The sequence below is a fragment of the Dendropsophus ebraccatus genome, chromosome 3 (genome assembly GCF_027789765.1).
Source record: "Dendropsophus ebraccatus isolate aDenEbr1 chromosome 3, aDenEbr1.pat, whole genome shotgun sequence".
NCBI lineage: Eukaryota > Metazoa > Chordata > Amphibia > Anura > Hylidae > Dendropsophus > Dendropsophus ebraccatus.
Window position 1 is genome coordinate 96,801,425 of NC_091456.1, and position 24,803 is coordinate 96,826,227.

General features: G+C 43.2%; 1 protein-coding gene across 2 annotated transcripts in view; it reads right to left on the reverse strand.

Annotated features, from left to right (window-relative positions):
• Window positions 1–216: 216 nt before the first annotated feature.
• CPAMD8 (C3 and PZP like alpha-2-macroglobulin domain containing 8) overlaps window positions 217–24,803 on the reverse strand; it is a 131,672-nt gene continuing 107,085 nt past the window's right edge. The window contains exons 33-42 of one of the 2 annotated variants that reach the window (XM_069962282.1): window positions 20,620–20,775; window positions 19,940–20,002; window positions 18,199–18,407; window positions 16,538–16,625; window positions 11,309–11,383; window positions 5,316–5,421; window positions 4,733–4,843; window positions 3,911–4,123; window positions 3,296–3,364; window positions 217–1,432 (exon numbers count right to left, since the gene is read on the reverse strand). In XM_069962282.1, coding sequence (XP_069818383.1) covers window positions 1,257–1,432; window positions 3,296–3,364; window positions 3,911–4,123; window positions 4,733–4,843; window positions 5,316–5,421; window positions 11,309–11,383; window positions 16,538–16,625; window positions 18,199–18,407; window positions 19,940–20,002; window positions 20,620–20,775 — 1,266 coding nt within the window. In that variant the 3' untranslated portion in view covers window positions 217–1,256. Of the gene's footprint in view, window positions 1,433–3,295; window positions 3,368–3,910; window positions 4,124–4,732; window positions 4,844–5,315; window positions 5,422–11,308; window positions 11,384–16,537; window positions 16,626–18,198; window positions 18,408–19,939; window positions 20,003–20,619; window positions 20,776–24,803 lie in introns of both variants that reach the window. The other variant, XM_069962281.1, reaches the window with a different exon arrangement.

Genomic DNA, 24,803 nt, shown 5'->3' on the forward strand with positions numbered 1-24,803 from the left:
TATCTAATGCTTTAGGGCTGAGTACCAGTACAACTTCACATAGTGCCTTATCTCACACTATTTATTAATATATTTTGAGATTGTTTGAGACTATGTTTTTAATGCATATCTAATAAAGTATTTAAGTTTTAGTCTACATGTTTTAGTGATAGGGTGTTTTGCTGTGCATGTAGAGATCTACTTGTCCATTTGACCATACAGTTATTTCCCCCCCCCCCCCCCCCATTTTCCTTAAGGAATATTGTAACCTAAGATCCAGTGTGTCACTAAATATTCTTGGGCTTAGAACTTTGTAACATAATACAGTTTTTGCGTGTACACTTTTTTCTCCCCAAACTAGAAACAGATCGACGAAAAAAAGAGACAAATAAAGCTGCCCCCTTTAGGCCCTTTCCCTGCATTTGACTAATATAAATTAAAAATCAAAGTGTGAACTGCCTTATGGTGGACAGAAACCTTGATCCTCACAGTTCTGTAGTAATACATGCATATAATCTGCACAGGGTTTCCATATACATAAAACAGCAAACGGAAAAACACATATACAAATGTATGCAACTGTGTGACACAAGGACAGCACACACAATGAAGCTGGGAACTAAAGATAGGATTAGATGTGTCCTGTCACTGGGGGTGACATCATTTGGACCTGCAATTCATGTAGGCAGTTGCCCTGACAGGAAAGCTCTGATTTATTTTGCTGGAACAACTTGAGCAGAAACCTTATAATGTTAGGTTATATACAGGGAAACTATGATGGGGTTAATGGAATTAGCAGTGGTCTGTTTTTTACTCAAGAAATAAAAAGAGGTATTGACAGGAGACTTTTATGCTATCTCACATTCAACATGTTCTTGTTATATCTCAACTCAATTATTGGTGAAAGAAAAAAGAAAGATGTAGCTGGTTAAGGGAAAATAGAATACCAAATATGTTTTAATAACCAGCAAGATAAAGTCTATTGACTGTATGACCCTAATATCACACGTTTTCACAAATGGAAGCAGTCCTTGTCCATTGTTTTACATTTCCTTGTGCATTTTGCTTTCTGTATGAAAAAATGGAGGTGTAAAAAGAGCAAACAAGTTGCAGAAAACCAAGTAGCATAATGTTTAGATTCTACAAATAAAAAAATATGATGCTTCTGCCAGTGCTCTGGAGTATATGTTCCAATGGAATTCCATTCTTAATATAATGAAACCGTAACTAGTTATAGTTAGAGTGACATAGCACACCGGATTGTTACAGATGTGCCTTTACCATTCTGTGATCAATGACGTATCCCCTTTGCCCGTATCTTCAGCCAAGATAGAAACTGTTGTGAGCTCCACAGCAAGGTCTATGCTGTCATCACTGTCAACAGCATAAGGTTCTGTATCATACTCATATGAATAATAGGAGTCCTCTGGCTGATGAATCGGCATTTCTTCCTCTGTGTGAATAAAAGCTATAGTAAGGTATTGTATTGAGATCTCTTACTTGTTCCTATAAGCCAGATAACTACTAAATTACAGGTAGGTAAAGTTCTATTCACATTGTATCTGGGGTGTGCTTTCTGTATATGCAATGTGTATGCCTACAAAACAGCAGCTTATGTAGGTGTATAAGCATACAGTTTCTTTGACATATTGTGACAGCAATATTCAAACATGCAAGGTGAACATAAGCCTTGAACTGGAAGTGAACAGAGCATCAAGGATCCAAAACCTAATTTACAGTCTGGGGAGCCCATAGGAGATAGCAGCGACTGTTGCCGCTGCTTCATTTGCATGGAGCGATGGCCAGCAGACCGTCATCATCATTCACAAATTTTTCAACATGTTGAAAGACAAGGAGAAGCCGACATGTCATCTAATTGTTGCCTTTTAACAGTAGCTATTACACTAAACCGATAATTGCTTGGTATAATAGGACATTAAGACCTCTTTTTCTTAGTTATGCCATTAGATTCCCTTAAAGCACAAGTTAGAAACAAAAAGTGACTACAATAGCTGAGCTGTTAAAAGCATAATACTGGAGGTTACAGGTAAAGACACATAGTAGGTAAATAGGTAAATTGCATAACATAACAGATAATCTAAGCAAAGGACCGTGACAGATCTAAGACTCTTAAAGTGTCACTGTCACTCTTAAAGTGTCACTGTAGATGTGAAATAACGCATTTACATTATTTTTTTTATTTTTTTATCCTGCTTTAAAACAAAGCTATACTTACTTGTATCCAGGTCCAGTCTCCTGAAGGCAGCTTTTAAGTTTTGTGCTGGTTGAAAAAAACAGACTAAACACGTGGGGGCATTTATCAAAGGGGTGTAAAGTAGAACTAGCTCAGTTGTCCCTAGCAGCCAATCAGATTCCACTTTTCATTCTTTACAGATTCCTTGGAAAATGAAAGGTGGAATCTGCTTGATTGCTATGGGAAACTGAGCCAATTCTTCTTTACACCAGTTTGATAAATCTCCCCCATAAAGTCCTGGCCAGTAAAATCAATCAAATAGCTGCCGTCTCTCTGAGCGCACAGATGACCTGGGAAACATGGGACTTCCTGTTTTTAGACTCTTGAAAAAAAAGAAGTGTCTAAACACAGGAAATGCTGTATTTTCCATGATAAAAACAAATAATAAATGTAAATTGCAAACTTGCTGTATATCACATCTACTGTTGATTTAGATTTTGAAAGTTATAACGACAGTGACAGTGACACAGGACAATACAAGAGTATAAAGAAAGGATGTTCTAGCAAAGAAGTAGGAGGTTATAATCAACTGGTTATTTGTGTTAAAAAATCATTTTTAGAACAAACCTGGAATATAGAATATTGCTACCAATAAATTAATTGCAAATACGAATTATTTTCAAAGGGAATCTGTCAGGTCCATACCGGATACAGAAGTGCAGACACAGGGGCACGGGGAGAGGTCACTTGTGATTGTTTGTTATGTTTCCCCCTGCCGGCTGGCAAATTTTAAAAATCTCCCCCAAACACTTTATAATATTGTTGGCCATACCGAAGGCATAGTTGGACGTCAGTATGGAACTCTCCCGTTCTAGATAGGTAATGTTGGTGGAGATAGGGGTCAGATGTGGTAGAAAACCACAGCTCAACCCCTTTGTTCTCAAAGCAGCCTGGCTGTGGCTTACCCCTCCCCATAGAGAACACAGGGACGTTTGGTTGTGTTCCTGTGTATGGGGAGGACAGGGGAGTGGATAGGCGAGATACCTGTCAGCCAATTGATCAGTCAGTCGACAGTTATTGAAGGCGCAAGCCAAACTTTAGTTATATATCTACAGACTTTACCTGTTTTCTCCTGGGATTGCTCTTGTTCTGGTACTGCAACAGTGTAGGTTTCCTCTTGCGATGTATTTTCTTCTTTTAGAAACAATTAGAATGGTATAATGTTATAATATACTATAGGTATAAAGTGTTATCAGTTAAAAAATGACATTCAAAGAAATACATAAACAATAGTGCTGTACACTAATTTCAGCCACTCCCACTCAAAGTGGTACTTCAGGGGGGAGGTGTTTTTTCAGTATTGCCTGGGCATAAATGAAGCCAATGACGTCCATCTACCTACCCGGCTCCAGCGCTTGGGCCTGAATCATGCTGCTCCCGTTCCCAGCTGCTCATGTCTCAGAGGGAGCTTGAGGAGATGTGACATTGGCAGGCCTGCTAAGCAATTCAGCCCCCTCAGGACCCCTCTATAACTGCTGAATGGCTGAGCAGGCCTGCCAACATCACACCTCAAAGTCCATGAGATGTGAATGTCATTGGCTTCATCCATCCCCTCCCCAGCGATACTGAAAAAACGCCTCCCACCCAGAGTACCCTTTTAAATGAGCAGATCTCTGGACTCACCAGAAGCAGCATGAAACACTCAACAAAACCTTTTGAGATACTTCAAACACTTACCGGAAATGCAATGTGACATTGCCACACGCTCTATTCTGGTGTTATTCCTGCATGCTGTTACCTCCATCTGACATTGATTCTGATAGAGGACACCATCAGATCCACATACTGGGTCACCATCATACCCACAATCTCGATAGCACATGCAGCGTTCAAAATGTTCTTCTTCAGGGCATGGGTATCCACTAGTACAGGGACCAGTGGGAGTGAAACCTGTAAGGAAAATATATACTCTACTTTCATTAATGTTGCAAAGCTGCCAGTGTAAATAACACAGGTTATATAAAGGAAAACTCCAGTGAAAATAGAAAACCCGGTCCTGGCAGGGGGGTGGGCGAACAAAATGAAGCAGCTATACTTAACGATCTTAGGTGCCCTTGCTGCAAAGCCTTCTGCTCATGGTCCCCAGCTGACCTCCAGTTTCTACTATCTTCCTGGTAGGAAGGGCCTGCTTAGCCAGTAGTCGACTGCAGCAGTACCATGTTATAGTCACTCATTGGCATTTGTGACGTTACAGTAGCAGGAGTTGCAAAAGGCTGGTGGGGGTTGGTAAGGCAGCTCTGTGGGGCAGCTAAAGGGGTAAGTATAGATTCTTTATTATGTGTGCCCACCCCCTGCCTGCCAGCCTATGGGTGTATCCATGTTTTCCAGGACTCCCTGAGCTGCATCCAACTTCTCCAGCAACTGGGGGTCATATGCCAAGTGGTCAAGTCTATGCTCGGCAGATTCGCTCATCACTGTGAGAATGTTCAGGAGGGAAGAAAGTGATTCCTTTTTCATTTATGCACCATGGTTAAGAAGGTAAAGATGTAGCAGTCTCACCAGTCCACTGATTTGTAGAGCTCTCCACTTCATTACAAGTGGTACCATCGCACAATTCTCGGGACAGTGGGCTGTTTTCACTAGCATTGTAGAATCTCGTGGCCTCAAAAGCTGTTGAAAGGCAATATAGATTAATAAATGCACAGTGTATAATTAATCTGGTTATAGAGCATTCAAGCAACTTATGTTTTTTGCTTGTATAAGGCTGACAGTAGTAGTTTTGGGAGTGACACATTATGGCTATTATGAAGCATAATGTTTTCCTCAGTTATATAAATCATGATTCATTCTTCACACTATACTATACAGTTAGAAGTGCACCAATTTTAGCAAACCATATTAATGCCATCTAGGGGGTTGTTCCAGTAGGGGATCTTAAATAAATATTTGATTAAGGTAGTGTCACACATCTCCTTTTTGGAAATATGCCACTGCGTATTTCCAAAGTCACATGGCATATAGCCACATGGCCTATAGCCAAAGCCACATGGCCTATAGGTCAATTTCTCTATGTGTGACTTTGGCTCAAAAATCTGAACAAAAAGCTGCCACAAAAACTGCCCCCCCCCATCCCCCAACTTACTTGGCTCATAGTAATCGTAAATTTTCACAGGAACTGGTGAAGTTTTTCCCACAATATATTCCCTGAACGCTTGCATCTGTACACAAGTCATACACTGACTTGGTATCTGGAGGAAAAATAAATTGTGGAATGAAGCAATTTGCAACCAGTCAACCATTTAATATTGAATACCGGTTAAGACAACCCTTAGCTTTAAATATTTTAATTCAATTACTAGGTAAAATATGGAAAGTGGCAGTGAGTGTAATGTTTACTGAGTCGTTCACGCTCAGGCTACAGACAGGCCAAAATGCATCCTGTGCAAATCATGTCTATTTGGAATGTGTAATAAAGCAGCGCTTCTCAAACTTTTTCCATTGGAGCCTCACTCAGCAGAGCTAAGTAATGCCTGGGCCTCACCAGACGGACTAAGAGGATGCCAGGGCCTCACCATCTATGATGGAAGTCCATGCAGAAACAGAAACTATTGCTTAGTCTACCCTTCATTTGTCTTCTAAACTCAGTATTACATTAAAGTAAATACAAAATGAATTAATAATGTTACTACACCAGAGATTGTTGCAGTCAGGGAATGGACCAGTGGCGTAGCTATAGGGGTCGCAGGGGCCCGCCATCCCCCCTCACCACTTCCTGTCACTCTGCAGTTCTCCCTAACTGGCTGAGAAAATGACAGCCATTTCAGGAGAAATGCACTAATCCTTCCCTGCCCAGACTGACAATCTGGCAGACCAGTGTGCTAACCAGATTGCCAGTTCCTGTGAGGCCGCCTGATGTAATGCTGCATAAAAAAAAGTAACAGGCAGCGCAGGGGACAGCCCTTACTTCCTTCCCAAGGCCCCCCTCCTCCTCCCGAAGCTACCTGAGCATCTGCTGAAAGCCAGAACCCCTTACATGGCTCTAGGAAGAGGAGAAACAGGAAGTCTGCTGCACTGGTCCCAGGATGCTGATCAGTGAGAGGAGGAAGCTCCGCCCACAGACTGCTCAAAAGGAGAGGATAGCCACATGTGTGTGTAATATGCAGGGTGCAGGGCTGTGTGTGTATTACAGGGATGGAGCAGAGCTGTGTATGTATTACAGGGATGGAGCAGAGCTGTGTGTGTATTACAGGGATGGAGCAGAGCTGTGTGTGTATTAAAGGGATGGAGCAGAGCTGTGTGTGTAATATGAAGGATGCAGAGCTGTGTATTACAGGGATGGAGCAGAACAGTGTGTGTATTACAGGGATGGAACAGAGCTGTGTGTGTAATATGCAGCGTGCAGGACTATGTGTATTACAGGGATGGAGCAGAGCTGTGTGTGTGTGTATTACAGGGATGGAGCAGAGCTGTGTGTGTAATATGCAGGGTGCAGGGCTGTGTATTACAAGAATGGAGCAGAGCTGTGTGTGTAATATGCAGGGTGCAGGGCTGTGTGTGTAATATGCAGGGCTGTGTGTAATATGCAGAGTGCAGGGCTGTGTATTACAGGAATGGACAGTGGCGGATTAAATGTACCCTGGGCCCCGGGCTGTCCACCCAACCTGGCCCCCCCCCCCGGTCAATCCGCCCACATTATAATCCACTACTGCCCCCGCCAATGCTGTCCCCAATAAACACTGCCTGCCTCCCCTAACTGCTGGCCCCAATAAACAATGTTTGGTCCCTTGCTGCACAGAGGATGTCAGGAGAGGAGGGGGCTGATCTTATAGGGGAGGTCACAGCAGCACAGAGGATGTCAGGAGAGGAGTGTGCTGACCTTATAGGGGAGGTCACAGCAGCACAGAAGATGTCAGGAGAGGAGGGTGCTGATCTTATAGGGGAGGTCACAGCAGCACAGAGGATGTCAGGAGAGGAGGGTGCTAATCCTATAGGAGATGGTCCCCCTCTTCCCCCTTATAGATGGTCCCCCTCCCTTATAGATGGTCCCCCTCTTCCCTTTTTCCCCCTTATAGCTGGTCCCCCTTTCTCCCCCCCTTATAGATGGTACCCCTCCCCCCCTTAGAGATGGTCCCCCTCCCCCCCGCTTATAGATGGTCCCCCCTTCCCCCCCTTATAGCTTGTCCTCCTCCCCCCCTTATAGCTGGTCCCCCTCCCCCCCCCTTATAACTGGTCCCCCCTCTTCCCCCCCCTTATAACTGGTTCCCCTTCCCCCCCTTATAGCTGGTCCCCCTCCCCTACCTTATAACTGGTCCCCCCTCTTCCCCCCCCTTATAGCTGGTCCCCCTCCCCCCCTTATAGCTGGTCCCCCCCTTATAGCTGGTCCCCCTTCCCCCCCTTATAGCTGGTCCCCCTTCCCCCCCTTATAGCTGGTCCCCCTTTCCCCCCCTTATAGCTGGTCCCCCTTTCCCCCCCTTATAGATGGTCCCCCTTTCCCCCCCTTATAGCTGGTCCCCCTTTCCCCCCTTATAGCTGGTCCCCCTTCCCCCCCACCTTATAGCTGGTCCCCCTTTCCCCCCCTTATAGATGGTCCCCCTTTCCCCCCTTATAGCTGGTCCCCCTTTCCCCCCCTTATAGCTGGTCCCCCTTTCCCCCCTTATAGATGGTCCCCCTTCCCCCCCCCCTTATAGATGGTCCCCCCTCTCCCCCCCCCTTATAGATGGTCCCCCCTCTCCCCCCCCCGCACCCCTTATAGATGGTCCCCCTTTCCCCCCTTATAGCTGGTCCCCCTTTCCCCCCCCCTATAGCTGGTCCCCCTCTCCCCCCCCTTATAGCTGGTCCCCCTTCCCCCCCCTTATAGCTGGTCCCCCTTTCCCCCCCTTATAGCTGGTCCCCCTTTCCCCCCCTTATAGCTGGTCCCCCCTCTTCCCCCCCCTTATAGATGGTCCCCCCTCTCCCCCCCTTATAGATGGTCCCCCCTCTCCCCCCTTATAGATGGTCCCCCCTCTCCCCTTCGCCCCCCTTATAGATGGTCCCCCTTCCCCCCCCCAGCAGATAACACAAAAAAAACCAAAAAACAACACAACTCACCTGCCGTCCGTTCCCCCGTCGAGCCTCTCTCCCTCTGCAGCCTCCGGCTGATGTGCGGCTGCCGAGGGTGTCCCGTCCTACCCCCGGCAGAGCGCGCATCAGAGAGCTCCACGTGCGCCGGAAGTCACAGCCACAGGCGCACGGGGAGCTCTCTGATGCGCGCACTGCCGGGGATAGGACGGGACACCCCCGGCAGCCGCGCATCAGCCGGGGGACAGTTCACAGTGGCGGACTATAATGTGGGCGGCGTGGCGTGGGCCCCCCCGGAGCCTCGGGCCCCGGGCAGCCGCCCATATTATAATCCGCCACTGGGGATGGAGCAGAGCTGTGTGTGTATTACAGGGATGGAGCAGAACCGTGTGTATAATATGCAGGGTGCAGGGCTGTGTGTGTAATATGCAGGATGCAGGGCTGTGTATTACAGGGATGGAGCAGAGCTGTGTGTGTATTACAGGGATGGAGCAGAGCTGTGTGTGTATTAAAGGGATGCAGCAGAGCTGTGTGTGTAATATGCAGGGTGCAGGGCTGTGTAGTACAGGGATGGAGCAGAACAGTGTGTGTATTACAGGGATGGAGAAGAGCTGTGTGTGTAATATGCAGGGTGCAGGGCTGTGTGTGTAATATGCAGGATGCAGGGCTGTGTATTACAGGGATGGAGCAGAGCTGTGTGTGTATTACAGGGATGGAGCAGAGCTGTGTGTGTATTAAAGGGATGGAGCAGAGCTGTGTGTGTAATATGCAGGGTGCAGGGCTGTGTAGTACAGGGATGGAGCAGAACAGTGTGTGTATTACAGGGATGGAGAAGAGCTGTGTGTGTAATATGCAGGGTGCAGGGCTGTGTGTGTAATATGCAGGGTGCAGGGCTGTGTGTGTAATATGCAGGGTGCAGGGCTGTGTGTGTGTGTGTGTGTGTGTGTGTGTGTGTGTAATATGCAGGGTGCAGGGCTGTGTGTGTGTGTGTTATGCAGAGTGTAGGTGTAGTATTGGTTGTGAAGCGGATTAGGTACAAATATGGATGTGTGTTTTGGTCAGTAGTAATGAATAGCTGCAATACTGTTCTAAATTATGGATCTGTAATTGCAAACAGAATTTGGCCTCATTCACACATCCGTAGCACTGTCCGCAATTGCCAACAAAGCATAGGACCAATGTTTTTAATGGCCTCATTTACATGTCCGTATGTATGTACGGACCGCGATTCGAGCCGCAAAAAAAGCATATGCCGTGCGGACCGGAATTTGTGGCACGGATTACTATCTCAATGTAGTGCACTGTAAGCACCACTGATGCACATACGGAGGAACAGGAAGTCTGCTGCACTGGTCCCAGAACACTGATCAGTGAGAGAGGACAACATGTCCCCCTGCAGGAGGAAGCTCCGCCCACAGACTATCTGGCAGGAGAGGAGAGGAGGACTATGTTACTGCTTCTGTGTACTGTGTGTGTGTGTTTCTGTATGGGATATGTGCCTGACTGTGTATGTACATGATATGTGCCTCTGTGTACAGCATGTGTGTGTGTGTGTGTCTCTGTATGGGTATATATATCTGTCTATATGTGTATATGTCATTGTATGTGTCATATGTATGTTCATGTCCATATGTGTAAATGGGAATATATGTATGTTTGTACCTTTGTGTACAGCATGTCTGTTTATGGGTATATATGTGCTTGTCTGCCTGTGTGTATGTGCCTCTATGTATGTATGTATGTATGTGCTTGTGTGCACAGCATGTGTGTGTCTCTGTATATGTGCCTGACTCTGTGTGTATATGTGACTGTATGTGTCTCTATGTATGTGCTCATGTGCACAGCATGTGTGTGTCTCTGTATATGTGCCTGACTCTGTGTGTATGTGACTGTATGTGTCTCTATGTATGTGCTTGTGTGCACAGCATGTGTGTGTCTCTGTATATGTACCTGACTCTGTGTGTATATGTGGCTGTATGTGTCTCTATGTATGCATGTGTATCTATGTGACTGTATGTGCTTATGTGTACAGCATATGTGTCTCTAAATGGGTATATATGTGCCCGACCATATGTACGTATGTAACTGTATGTGCCTGGGTGTATATACAATATGTGCCTGTGTGTGTGTGTGTATATGTGTGTGTGTGTGTGTGTCTATGTGAATATGTGTCTGTATACATGAGACTGCGTATGCTACATAAAACTTGGCAGATGGAAAATGCCCAAAAAGCCAAGCATAACACCCATGTATATGTGTATATGTGAGCAAGTGACCCAAAACAACAAAATTCACTGCAGTGCACATTGCACCACCAATTTTGTTTTATTTATTGGGTGCAGAGGATTATATTTTGTGGGGGCTGTAAGGAGGCTTTGTATGCCAGGGCTGCTTTCTAGTCCCATCCCGGCCCTGTCTCCCTCCCTCTACAGTTGTATCAGCAATTGTTAATACAGCTGACTATACTGCTGGTAGGAGCTCCAGGATACAGAACTACAACACCCATCATGTCCGGCTGTCAGCTCATGATGAGTGTTATAGTTTCTGTCCAAAAGATGGCTGAGTATGGAGGAGCTTGTGACCATGCCCCTCAACCATGTCCTCAACTGAGCCTGTATATGCCTATGGAGGACACAGAGGGAGGGAATTGCCCCATGCTTATCTATGCTTGACTATGCCATGGAAAGGATGGCTATTCAGCATATAGAGCAGGACGATACAGCCTGGAAGAGGGTGTCTCAATATTAGCACCATAGGGTACACAGGGAGGGACTGTCAGTAAGTGCTTACTAATACCGTACACTGAACAATTTTACAATAATGTTGTCAACCCCTTTAATAAATAAAAAAATATAGCTCTGCTTTAGTACATCCCAATGATTATATACCACCCTTACTGCAAGGGACTAATTCCCACATGCACCAATTCTCAGACAGGCACCAATAAAGTGTTCGAATCCAGATATACAGCTTATACAGGGAGCAAGAATACACTTGTGTGAACAATCCCTTATGTTGTTTTTTTTTTGCAGATTAAAGATAGAACGCATTGTATTTAAAAAAAGATGCTTTACTGACCTCATCAAAATAGAACAAAACCTTTCTTCCTTCAACCTCATAGCGCTTAAGCCCTATGAGTTTATTCAAGAGCAGCTGAAACATAAAAAAGTGGAAGTGAGAATATTTATAGGTGCAGCTCACAGTTACAGTAACTAATTGGGTCGAGGTGAACCTAAAATGCCCTTACCTAGACATGGGCAAAAAGAATAAAATGGAGAAAATGTATAGTATTTAGTCCTCCAGACCACAAAGAGTCCCAACCTTTGCATATACCAGTTTTAATTAATAAAGATACCATAAGCTAATAAAATATATAGTAGGCTATGAATACACTAAAAAAATAAATAAAAGATAATTGATTTGTGCAACAAATACATATATAAGAATACATATACAAAGAAGGTTTAAAATTGTCAGTGTAATACCGCTGGGTATTGGCCAATGCTGTATTTAGCGTTAGTTCAAATGTGTCAATTGAGGCCACAGATGGAAAACGTTATAAGCAAGTCACAGTTATAGGACCTGTAGTCCCACTATTGGATGTGTATTTCACAGCTCCCGATGCCCGGTGTAGCGAGACACCCAATAACTGGCAGATCAGTTCACATAGATCAGTTCACGTTTAATGTGGCGATACAAAGTATGCGAAATGGCGTCTGTGACGCCGCTCACCCGTCCAAATTGGTAGCTGCTGTCATGGCTCTCTCCCTCCTGCGGAGGCTCTTAGTTGCGGTCACTTGATCTGACCTGGAGAGGCTCTTGCAGTACGACCTCGTGGTATTGGGTCCGCGCGCTGTTCTGTATCACGGCTTCACTCTGTATCCCGGCCTCGTTCTCGCTCTCACCTCGGATGTCTCCGTCTAGGGTGAGATGCTGATAGGGATAATAGGTGATTGTCGTAGGTTGATCGGGTGAAAAAGAGTAATGGGGGGCCCCCCCGTAGCGGTATAACTTGTAGTAATAAAAATTTCTCTGAAAGACAGTTTATATAATATGCCAAACGCGTTTCAAGGTTATACTGATTAACCCCGTCACAGATGCCATTTCGCATACTTTGTATCGCCACATTAAACGTGAACTGATCTATGTGAACTGATCTGCCAGTTATTGGGTGTCTCGCTACACCGGGCATAGGGAGCGGTGAGATACACATCCAATAGTGGGACTACAGGTCCTATAACTGTGACTTGCTTATAACGTTTTCCATCTGTGGCCTCAATTGACACATTTGAACTAACGCTAAATACAGCATTGGCCAATACCCAGCGGTATTACACTGACAATTTTAAACCTTCTTTGTATAATGTATTCTTATATATGTATTTGTTGCACAAATCAATTATCTCTTATTTATTTTTTTTGTGTATTCATAGCCTACTATATATTTTATTAGCTTATGGTATCTTTATTAAATAAAACTGGTATATGCAAAGGTTGGGACTCTTTGTGGTCTGGAGGACTAAATACTATACATTTTCTCCATTTGAAACATAAAAAAGGAGTGTTGAACAATGCATATCAAATGGCAGGAAGAAAGAGTTTTTTATGTAGTGTGTCATCAGATGATATAAAGATGACAGATAATGTTTTTCTTAGAATTCTGCATTGTGCCATTCACCTGCTATGCCTTCTGGAATTGTGTAACAAAACTGGCAACTGGTCTGGCCACAGTCTGACACTGGCAAGGAGCAAGCAATGGTAAGCGGGACTTACCATCCAGTGTGACTTAGGTCTTTTATTGTAATAACATTTAGGGCCCTTTTACACAGAAAGATTATCTGACAGATTATCTGCCAAAGATTTGAAGCCAAAACCAGGAATGGATTTGAAAAGAGGAGAAATCTCAGGCTTTCCTTTATTACCTGTTCTCTGTTTATAGTCCATTCCTGGCTTTGGCTTCAAATCTTTGGCAGATAATCTGTCAGATAATCTTTCCGTGTAAAAGGGCCCTTAGTTACAGACAGGCAGTCAATGGACACTGGCACCACTAACTGGACAGTGTAGGCACACTCTCCTGGAAAACCCAAGAGTCAATCTATTTAGATTTTCTGAAGAACATACAGAGCAACAGCAAAATTCACATTTTATGCGCACAAGCATAATGCACAAGAAAAGATGCTCCAGAAGTCTTATGTTATGTGGCGCACAAGCACTGTATATACTGGAGCAGATATGACCCAGCCAAAAGCATTGCTCAGCTAGTTTCTCTTTGAGATCACAAATTCAAATATGAAAGGTAACATTCACATTCACATTAACAAGGACTACTGGGTTATAATAATGTAGTCATTTATTATGCTCTGTTACTACTATAATTTATTGTATATCTCCAACAACTGCTCCTTCCCACTAAAGCCAACAATATACATTTCCTAAGTGAGACAATGACAAATTCACTTATGCATAGATTAGGACTAAGTATTGGGTAATGTAAACATCTTGGCGTACATGTGTCATTTGCAACCAATAATAGATGATGACAGCCTGCCAGTAATTTCCTGAATTCATGAGCTGATAAAAAAAAGAAATGTGATGGATTCTGCTAACTACCCCCTAAGAGTCTTAATGAGGCCAATAAAGAAAAATTCCTCTCCCTGCTGGGACCCCCACATATTTCCTGGCTATATCTTTCCTAGAGGGCTCCGTCTGGGCTGTGGAATGTCCAGGACACACTGTGACATGTGGAGCTGGAGACGTCAGACTGTCCCCTCTATGTTAACAAAATAATGCTCGTTCGGCTGTAAGCTCGACTTGTAACCTCTTCAGAACTGCTCTAAATTAGCGATGAATGGATACAAATTCAAGCCAGTTTGCTATCTACTCCTTTAGGAAACATTTATTGCTGAAATCCAACAGATTAGAAAGTTTGCTTTCTTGTGAATACAGATACTTCTTTAGAAAAGCTAATAGTTCAATGGCTACTGTTTTGGCTACTGTTTTGTTTCAACAAAACTTTCCATAAATCAATAGAACAAGCGAATGTAAGAATGTTTGTAAAGAAAATAATGTTTGTTTCTCCTATTATCAAGCTTCTTTTCTTCCTTCACCCCTTGCTAAACTTTCAAGTTCAAAACAGTTCAAGTCCATCCTGTATTTCCTAGCTAGACCAGTTCACTCTGATATCATATTACATGCTGCTTAACAAGTGTGTAGTGAGTGTGCAGCGCATGGGAGACATCATAGAGGCCAGGCTCCACCCACTAGCTCAGGGAAAATTAAAAACTAGAGATGAAGACCATAAAGCAGAGCTCTGGTGACAAATTACATATACAAGTTATATAGGCCAAGATTAATCAAAGTGTGTACCTTGAAACGGATGTAAACTGTTTACAGGCTCAAATTTATCAGAACTGAAAGCTGAGATATGATAAGTTTTCTATGGGGAGTATACACCAGTTTCAGTTTTAAATTAATTGATAAATATGGGCTATAGTAACCTGTAATAGTTCTTCTCCTCATGTAAACACTTGGCAGCTTATCCTGAAATGTTACCTGAAACAATAGCGCCTTAACTAGACCCAAATTGCTATCCTTATACACACCAGAGACAGCTCTGGCAACCACTTATCTCTCTAAAAACAAAAGGGTTGGGCAGTTGAAGTCCAACATGTCCCATCCTTCTCTCCCCCGACATAATCTGTCAGGGGAGAGTTGTGAGACCTATGTGAGTATTGTGTCATGTAGGCCATGCACAGACAAAAGGGTTATAGCAGGAGAATACATATTTTATTGGTTAACTGAGTAGGTTACAGGTGCAGCTAGACTCCAATTTAAGAGAGAGCGAACAGGCAACCTGGGGTTGAAAATTTATGACTTTTGTAGCAAAAGAGCAACTAAAGGTCCACTCAAACATATGGGTGGCCACTGAAATCTAGTTGTCTGAAACAACTGGCAATTTAGGACAATTGCTGCCCCTTTGTTGCATAGCAGCCACAAATACAATGGAAAACAAGCTCTGTCATGGTTTAGGAACTCATACATACAGATCTGTAAATGCTACAAGATGCCCCTTGTTAATGGATCAACTAGCATTCCAGGTTTTGTGTTCTTTTAATTCCCGAAGCAATGTTTTTCTAATGCCAGCTTCCTGGCGTTAAATCAAGCAGTAAAAGTTTACATTCAAATGAAATAAACTGTGTCCTCCAAGCTGGACACCTACAGGAAAATTCCAAGGCAAGTTCAATGTGACCCAATTAAATCCAGATGTGAAAAGCCATGCAGTTCTTTAGGAAGTTGTAAAACCAGCTCCCACCAGAGCAGATCACTCACCCTAGTCCTTCTAAAATGCATATTTAATGCCTTTCACCCAGCAGGGGACCAAAAGCCACGCCAACAAAATGGTCATGCTCCCCTAAAGAATATACTCTCTCCTTTTGGACTTGATTCAGTAAATTCCCCATATACCAGCATTTAAAGGCATTTTTGTAACTTCATTTTCTGGTATTTATAATGTTGAACATGTACCAGATAATGCTAAAAGTTCTGAAACTAGCAAGTCGAAAAAGCAAGAAGGAGTTAGCGTTGTATGGTAAAGGTGAAGGTAATATAATGAGCCATTATGACAGACCATGCACCAGTATGCATAAGAGAACTGGTTACATTAGATATAAAACATGAATTTTAATGATCTAACTAGAAGGACCAAGAGGCCCATGTATAAGCCAATCTTGCAACAAAAATAATATAAATAATTACACTGCGCCTTGCAGATCATGTAATAAACAGAGAAACTAACCAGCCACAATGGCATTTCCTCTCTTCTATGGGTGAAAGGACAAAATAAGAAACAACAGGTGTGAAAACTAATAAATTACCTTCCACGCAAAAAAATTTAAATAAAGATTATATAAAATCACAGATCAAAATGGTTCCAATGATATTTTGTGTTTCAACGTGTTTCCCCGATCAGTTAAAATTGGTTCATCAGGGAACAAAAAGGAGAAACTGATCCTTTCATAAAGAATTGTAGGATATACCTCTTTTGTAGTTAGAACAACATCCATTAACATTCTGGTGTATTCTGGTGCTCGTACCCGCTCACGGTGGTGTGCATCTCCGTCCGTCCCATAGACTCAATTCTATGAGCGGGCGAATTCTGCCGTCCGCCGAAAGAAATGACATGTCAAGAAGAATATACACTCCCAAATATACTTCTTAAGGATGTCAACAAGATAAGTGATCGTCTAATAAATCAATAGATCTTGCTCCAGGTAAAGAAACACTGTTAAAGCATCTAAATTACATTACCTGTTCCAAACTCTCAATGTCTGCTCGGAATCCTGAAAGCAGAGACAGTTCTAGAACAGCCATGTTAGAAGCACCAGAATGAAGCCATCTGAATAGAAGAGAACCAAGATCAGTACTAATCACTAGTACACGTCACTTACATCATCAATACTAGGTTTTCAAGTGAATATTTAAAGCTTGGGAAAAATGGGTTAGTGTGTCTCCTTGAGCAGACCACCCAACTGCCAGGCAATGCCCCATGAGCCGTGACCAATCACGGATGGCTCCATGCCCAGATGACTAGTTGCTGCCCCTCTCTTGGCTTTGTGTGTCATAATAAAACACCTTTTTTCCACATGTAAAGCTACTGCTGCAGCCGCGGCGGGTATGCTCCCGGGAGCTGCATAGTAGATCTGCACTGTGCTGCTGGGAACCATGTCCGCACAATTGAGAAAAGTGTTTATTTTACTCCCTATGCAGTGTCGGACTGGGGTACCTGAGACCCACCAGGTGAATTGATCCTGGGGGCCTACAAATAAGTGAGACATGACATGCTGACTGGGTGCCATCCTGAACTGATCTGTATATGTGTCCACCACTCCTTTGTGAATAACAAGCCTTTAAAGGGGTTATCCAGTGCCAAAAAACATGGCCACTTTCTTTCAGAGACAGCCCCACTCTTGTCTCCAGTTCAAGTGCAGTTGGCAATTAAGCTCCATTAATTTCAATGGAACTGAGCAGCAAAACTCCGCCCAAGCTAGGGAAAAGAACTGGGTTGTCTCTGGAAGAAAGTGGCCATGTTTTTGTAGCGCTTGATAACCCCTTTAATATAACTCTCAGAATGCCCTTAACTTACTAAGCTCTCAGGGTATGCTGTGAGTTGTAGTTCCTGAGACAACTACCCTTCAATAAATGGTGACAGCAGATTATGTGATTGTTGTATAGATCAGTGTTTCTCAACTTCAGTCCTCCAACAATACAATACCTCTTAACCCTCCCAGATCCGGACATTCACGATTTTGGCCCCTATGTGTCCGACTCCCCCCACGTTCACTTCAGCAGGTGCAGCTGCCGGTTGCTGCTAGTAGCCCTTTAACTGTGAGCACTCCTGATGAATGCTTAGAGCTAAGCTAACATCAGCTCCGGCAGGACAAGGAGCAATTGGCCCACTGACCTGCCAATCACTTGTGTGACCAGAGGCAGAATGCCACAAGAGCCCACTCCCTCCCCCAGTGCTCATGCGTGAGCAGGGAGAGGAATGAGTTGCCGGCCCGGATGTCTGCTGACTATATTCATACCCATTGCCTGATATTCACACACATTGTTAAAATTAAGTTCACACCCATCTGAATGTTCATGTAGTAACAGAAAAACAGCATCCTAAGTTTCAGTGAACAAGTAAAGTTTATAGCAGCATCCAAAATATAAAGTTCAATGTTTTGGTCTACAATTTGGCCATTTTCGAGCATCTGACTATTAACTGTATTGTCAGACAAACTATAAACCCATATATCTTGGAAATGTAAGGGTATGTCAAGAAATTGGAAAAAGGTGAGTATTCATGCTGCCCTAAGCTATTTAATGGTATTAACATCTAATTTTTGGTGGGGTTGGCTATAGGTCCTCCCAGCAGTTTACATACATTTCACCTGTAGACAGACCACACAGCAGAGCATTCTAACCTTGTGCAGGCTTCCAAGGTCACTTTGTATTCTTGGTGGTCTTGGTGTGAACCAGGATCATCGTCATCAGGAAGTGCTCTCTTTCTGAGAAGTGTCTCTTGGCGCCCCACTTGTCTCCGATCCCTTTGTGGCTTTGGTTCTTTGAGATGAACCATAAGCATGAATGCTGGCTTTGTCACAGGGTCAGGGACATTGTAATGAACATCAATCTGTAAAGAGTAAATCAAGTATATATTAACTGCAAGAGAATCTGTCACTGTGTTCATGCTGCTGTATCTTATAGTGGCATAAAACAGTGACAGGCATTGATTTCAGCAGTATTTCTGTTATCTGTGAATATGCTGTGAAATGTAATATGGATAAAGTGGCACTTGGGCTGAGCTAAATGTACGATTATGTGCTAACTAATGGAACACTGGGTGTAACTGCACCGAAAAGGACAAGGGGATATTAAAGGACAATAAGCCCAGCATGTAAAAGGTGATCAGTGCCAAGAAGTGGCTGCCAATGCTAATAAAATCATGGGATGCATCAAAAGAGGCATAGATGCTAAAGTTGAGAACATAGTTTTGCCTCTTTATAAATCACTGGTCAGACCACATATGGAATACTGTGTACAGTTTTGGGCACCGGTATATAAGAAGGACACAGCTCAACTGGAGCGGGTGCAGAGGAGGGCCACAAAGGTCATTAAGGGAATGGGTGGGTTTCAATACCTATACAGTACCTTACAGTACCTATACAGTACAGTATAGCTTGGGGCTATATACTCTGGAAAAAAGATGTCTTAGGGGCGATCTGATTACAATGTACAAATATATGAATGGACAGTACAGAGATCTTTATAGTGCTCTTTTTACATCTAGGCCTGTAACTAGAGGTGAGCAAATTTACAGTAAAAACAAAGCGAACTGCTTTGTTAGCTTGGCAGTCGGCTTATCAGCCTGCTGCCTTTGAAGTTTGGGCCCCTCCACTCTGGGTGGCAGGAAAAGCCAGATCCAGTCCTGGGAAACTGGGAGAAGTTTCCCAGGATTTGATCCAGCTTTTCCAGGCACTCAGGAAGGAGTGTCACAGATTTAAAAGGCAGCAGGCTGATAAGCCGACTGCCAAGCTAACAAAGCAGTTTGCTTTGTTTTTACTGTAAATTCGTTCACCTCTACCTGTAACCATGACAAGAGGGCATCCTCTACGTCTAGAGGAAAGAAGGTTTTTCCATCAGCACAGATGCGGGTTCTTTACTGTAAGAGCAGTGAGACTATAGAACTCTCTGCCACATGATGTTGTCATGGCTGATTCATTAAACAAGTTCAAGGGAGGCCTGGATGCTTTTTTTGATATATATGTAATATTACAAGTTTTGGGCACTAGATTACATGCAATTGGACGCTGATCCAGGGATTATTCTGATTGCCATTGTGGAGTCGAGAAGGAATTTTTCTCCCTGAGATGGGGAAATAGCCACCAGATAGACAAGCAATGATCTCCTAGATTGGTGCTTGTTTAGGGAGCCTATTACACAGCTCATTTATTGTCAGGGGCAGCATAACCAATCACTAGACTGTCTGTGTGGCCCTAGCATTATCAGCCATCGTCCGTGCATGTGGTATTACAATGGAAAATGTGTGGACAACAGCAGACTTTTTTTTGACACTCAAAAAGAGTCATCAGCTGATTAGTTCGTCAGCCCTATTACATGGGGCAATATCTGTCTGTTTGGGAACAAAATCAGTCATAACTTCACCTGCATTAAACAGCAACCTTCTCCTTTTGCACTGACAAACAAACCGGTTGGAATGGTAGGAATCTAGAATCCAAATAAAAAATAACACACTGTAAACAATAGAATATATAAAGGGATACTTTGGAGAGTAATTTTTTTAATTTAATTTTTCTGGTAATACATTGCAGTAATAAGAAAGCAGAGCGCTTTATTATATCTGAAATCCGCTCATCAGCCTGTTGCCTTTTTAATCAGTGCCGCTCCTCCTTGGGTGCTGGGGAAAGCTGGATCCAGCTCTGGGAAACTGGTCCCCAGTTCTGATTCAGCACTACCACACAGTTTTATTGAAATAGTGTATTGTATATTCTAATGAAAATATACGGTACATGAGGGGAAACTATCACTGTAGTAACGGTGCTGTGCAGCAGCACTAGAACAGAATGGGGGACAGGTAACTGAAGCTTGTTAAGCCCTGCAGTTCTTGACACGAACGCTGGTGGCAGCAGAGGGGCCTGTTTCACCCCTTACTGCTGAAACTTAGGGTAAAAAGTTGTATAAATAAAAAAGTATACATTTATTTTAAGTTACAAAGTAATATAACGAAGTAATGTATTCATTTTTTAAACATTACTATTCAGAGTACCCCTTTAAAAAAGAAAAGAAAAACCCTGTGTAATAAAAGGGAAAAAATTATTGCTCACCATAGCTTTCTGAAGGATCTTTTTGTTCAATCTGTTAAGCTCAAAGGTCTCCTGATAGTCCAAATTGGTTGATGCAAGAGATACTGTGAGATTGACACCACCAATATAGGAAAGGATTGCATATTCGGCAAGAGCTTGCAGTGCCACACATGTGTCCTATGGAAAATGATATATGCATTGTACACAAATAAAAATAAAATAGCAATTACTCAGTTGACAGTATCATTTGTTAGTGCAGCTTTGCAGTACTAGTGGCTTATTCAATATTCATCCGTTTTCTAAAGTAGAAAAGCTGTACAAGTACAAAGTGTACCTGTCGTTATAACTTTCAAAACCTAAATCAACAGTAGATGTGATATAAAGCAAGTTTGCAATTTACATTTATTATTTTTTTTAAAGTTATCATGGAAAACATGACACTTCCTGTGTTTTGACTTTTTTTTTTCCTTCAAAGAGTCTAAACACAGGAAGTCCTGTGTATCCCAGGTCATCTGAGTGCTCACAGAGAAGGCACTCATTTGACTGATGGACACATTGAGCCGTGACACTCTGTAATGGCTAGGACTTCAAATGTTTAATCTGTTTTTTTTCCACCAGCACTAAAGACTAAAAATCTGCCTTCAGGAGACTGTACCTGGATTTCTGGTAAGTTCAGCTTTGTTTTACAGCATGATAACAACAACAAAAAATGACAGTAAATTGCAAACTTGCTTTATATCTACTGTTAATTTTTTTCACACTTTTTAAGTCCCCTTAGGGGACTTTTACATTACTACATTTTATCAGTAACACTGATCACTGCTATGCCATAGCATAGCAGGGATCAGTGTTATCTGTTATCTTCTGATACAGCCTGCCTTTGGCAGACTGAATCAGAAGATGGAAGATCAGACTGCACGGAGGTAAGGAGCATACCTCCAGCAGTCAGGCCATGCGATCAGACCCCCACGCAGACACGCTGCGGGGGTCCAGATCGGTAAGTGACCGGAGATGCTCTGGTCACTTACACTTAAACGCCGCGATCGGGCGCCCGCGCAATCGCAGCAGCCTGCTATTGAGGGTGAGGGCCTGGCTGCAGATAGCAGCCGGTTCTCACCCGTTATGGGGCAAGCTCAGCTTGTAAGCCCACTCCATAGCCCGGGACCGCACCAGGGCGTACATTTATGCCCTCCTGCATTAAAGCCCAGACAGTGAGGGCGTAAATGTACGCCCACGGTCATTAGGGGGTTAAAGAGGTATTTAGGAGAAAATAAAATGTTTTTAAATCAGCTACAGTTGTCAGAAAGTTATAAAGATTTGTAAATTACTTTAAGTTAAAAATCTCATGTCCTGCAGTACTTATGAGCTGCTATACGCCCTACAGGAAGTGGTGTATTTTTTCTAGTCTGACAAAGTGCTCTCTGCTGCCACCTCTGCAAAATAGAATAAATTTACAAATCTGTATAACTTTCTTATACCAACTGATAAAAAAAATCTCTGGAGTAACCCTTTAAGAAAGATGAATTCCTTGAGAAATTTGTCGCATTTTACACCAGCATGAATTTTTTGTTTTGCTTTATTTTTCACAACTTTGTAACTTGGTTCAGTCCAAAGTCCTATCTAATGGTAGTCTACTTTAAAAATGATACATACATTTAAATAAAATTTTGTGCAAATCTTTAAAGGAGTTGGTGACTTTATAGTAAAATAGTTCAGTGTACAGTATCAGTAAGTGTACTCACTGTATATACTGACAGCAGCTCCCTGTGTACCTCATAGAGCTAAACTCACTTCTTTCCTCCAGGCTGTACTGCCCTGCTCTGTGGTGAGGTTGTCCATAAGATGGCTGACATGGAGAAGCATGTGACCATGCCCCACCCCCAGTGTACTCCATAGACATATACAGGCTCAGTGGTGGACACTGGGTGTGGGGCATAGTCACATGCTCATCCATGTCAGCCATCTTATGGACAGACTCACCACAGAGCAGGGCAGCCCATCCCGGAGGAGAGATGCCTGATTTTAGTTATATGAGGTACACAGGGAGATGCTGTTAGTATATACAGTGAGTACACTTACTAATAATGTACACTGAGCAATTTTACAATAAAGTGGCCAACCCCTTTGAGCAGGCTTCAGAGGTAGAGTATACTTTTAAATCTCAAGTATTTTGTTACGCGTAATATATTCAACCACATTCACATGAATAGTGTAACGATTTAGGTTATAATTAGACATGAGTGAACAGAACTTCCCAAAGATTCATTCCAAACTTTCCTAACAATTTGAATTAATTTTTTGAAAGATTGTACATTGGTTTGTCCAAATTGGCGACTGTACATAGTACATTATATTACAGCAAAAGGCTTATCCATTATCCCTTGCTGCAAGACAAAGCCCCTCCCCCCCGCCATGCATAACGTCACACTCTCTCCTTCACTATATATATATATATATATATATATATATATATAAATATATTTATATATCAGCTCCTGTTCAGTGAACTGAACACATACATTTACACTAACTAGAGAGATGTGTAGAGGCAGGGTTAGAGAGGGTTATAGAAGGTTGATTAGGTATCAGGGACAGGTAGAGGTGTAAGGAAAGTGGTGTAAGCTGTGTAGCTGTGAAATGGTTTCTGTCATGTTAACACAGTACACACTGTTCACGGCTCTCCTGGGTGAAGTTAACCAAGTAATCTGTCAGGTTTTCTCAGGTGGTCTGTTGTAAACCCATGCCTAGGGGCAGCATAAAGGTCATTGGCCACCTAATAGGTGACTAGCCCAGAAGAGCTGTGGACAGTGGTGGATCACTGGCATACAATGATGCCCTTGGTGTTTATGAGGTGCAGTAGAAGTCAACAATGGGTAAAAGTCTTTTATCTCTGGAGTACCTTAAAAATGACAAACAGACAGAGATGGGCCAATAAGTACAGATTTCTCTGTCAAATACAACACATATATCTCCTATGCAATATAACTGCAGAATAGGGGAATATTCACAAATAAAGTGCAATACGTTTAAATATCACTATAAATAGTTATAAAGTGGAATAGTCTTCTGTCCAATGGGAAACACTCTTACAATCCTTGATAAATCAACTGTAAATAGCACTTGTAATCAGCCTCTATAATGGTTCAGAGAACCCCTTTAGCTTTCTAAAGTCAGCTTTCTAAAGACACAGCGCACATTTTACAGTTATCTTTTAAAAACCTGTAAATCAGATTCTAATGACTGCCATATTGGTGACTCAGTATGGCTTGACTACCTCTCTGGGACTGCTGCATGCTCAGTATGGCTTGAAGGCCTCAAAGTGACTGCTGCCCACTCAGGCACGCTTGATGGCCCCTCCGGGACAGCTGCATGCTTAGTATGGCTTGAAGGCTTTGGTAGAGCTGCTGCACAATATCTTGACGGATTCTTTGGGACTTCTAGAACCCATTCACTTACTTGAGTATATGGGCCCGTATAGGCTTCCTAGTAGGATGGTGGTGGACTGCGTGGAACTGGCTGCTCCTCCTACCTGGAATTAATAACCTCCCAGTAGCTTGGCGGTGGTGACAAGCAGGGCCGGACTGGGACTGAAAAGCAGCCCTGGCACACACACCCCACCAGCCCACATACAATTCTCCCTGCATCCATTGTGTCAAATGTGCGGCACAGAAAAAGCTACCCATATAGTATTTACCCCCCCAATGGTGCCCTATATAGTAGCCAACTTTTCCCAGTGCTGTTTTTAGGGCTGGGCGATATGGCCTAAAGCTCCGTTCACATGGGGCAAAACTGGCAGAATTCCGGAATCTCACCAGCCTCCGTGTTATAATGGGAGTCTATGGGAGGCTCGCGCGCCTCTTCTCTCCACGCTGAAGAATGAACATGTTCATTCTTCAGTGCGAAGAGAGGAGGCGCACGAGCCTCCCATAGACTCCCATTATGACACAGAAATGATATGCATAAAAACCTCCAACACCAACGAAGCGCGGATCAAAGGACGCAGGTCCGGGAAGAATGGAATAAATATTGACGTATAAAATATTTATTGAGACTCGACGCGTTTCGGAACCGCAACGGTTCCTTTCTCAAAAATCATAATGTTCTGTCACCGCGGAGGGCTTTGAAGCGCAGTTGGAACGGGGTCTGTGCGCAAAGCGGTTCGAGCTGTATTAATCGCAGAACAATGGCTGGAAGAAGAAGAAGAA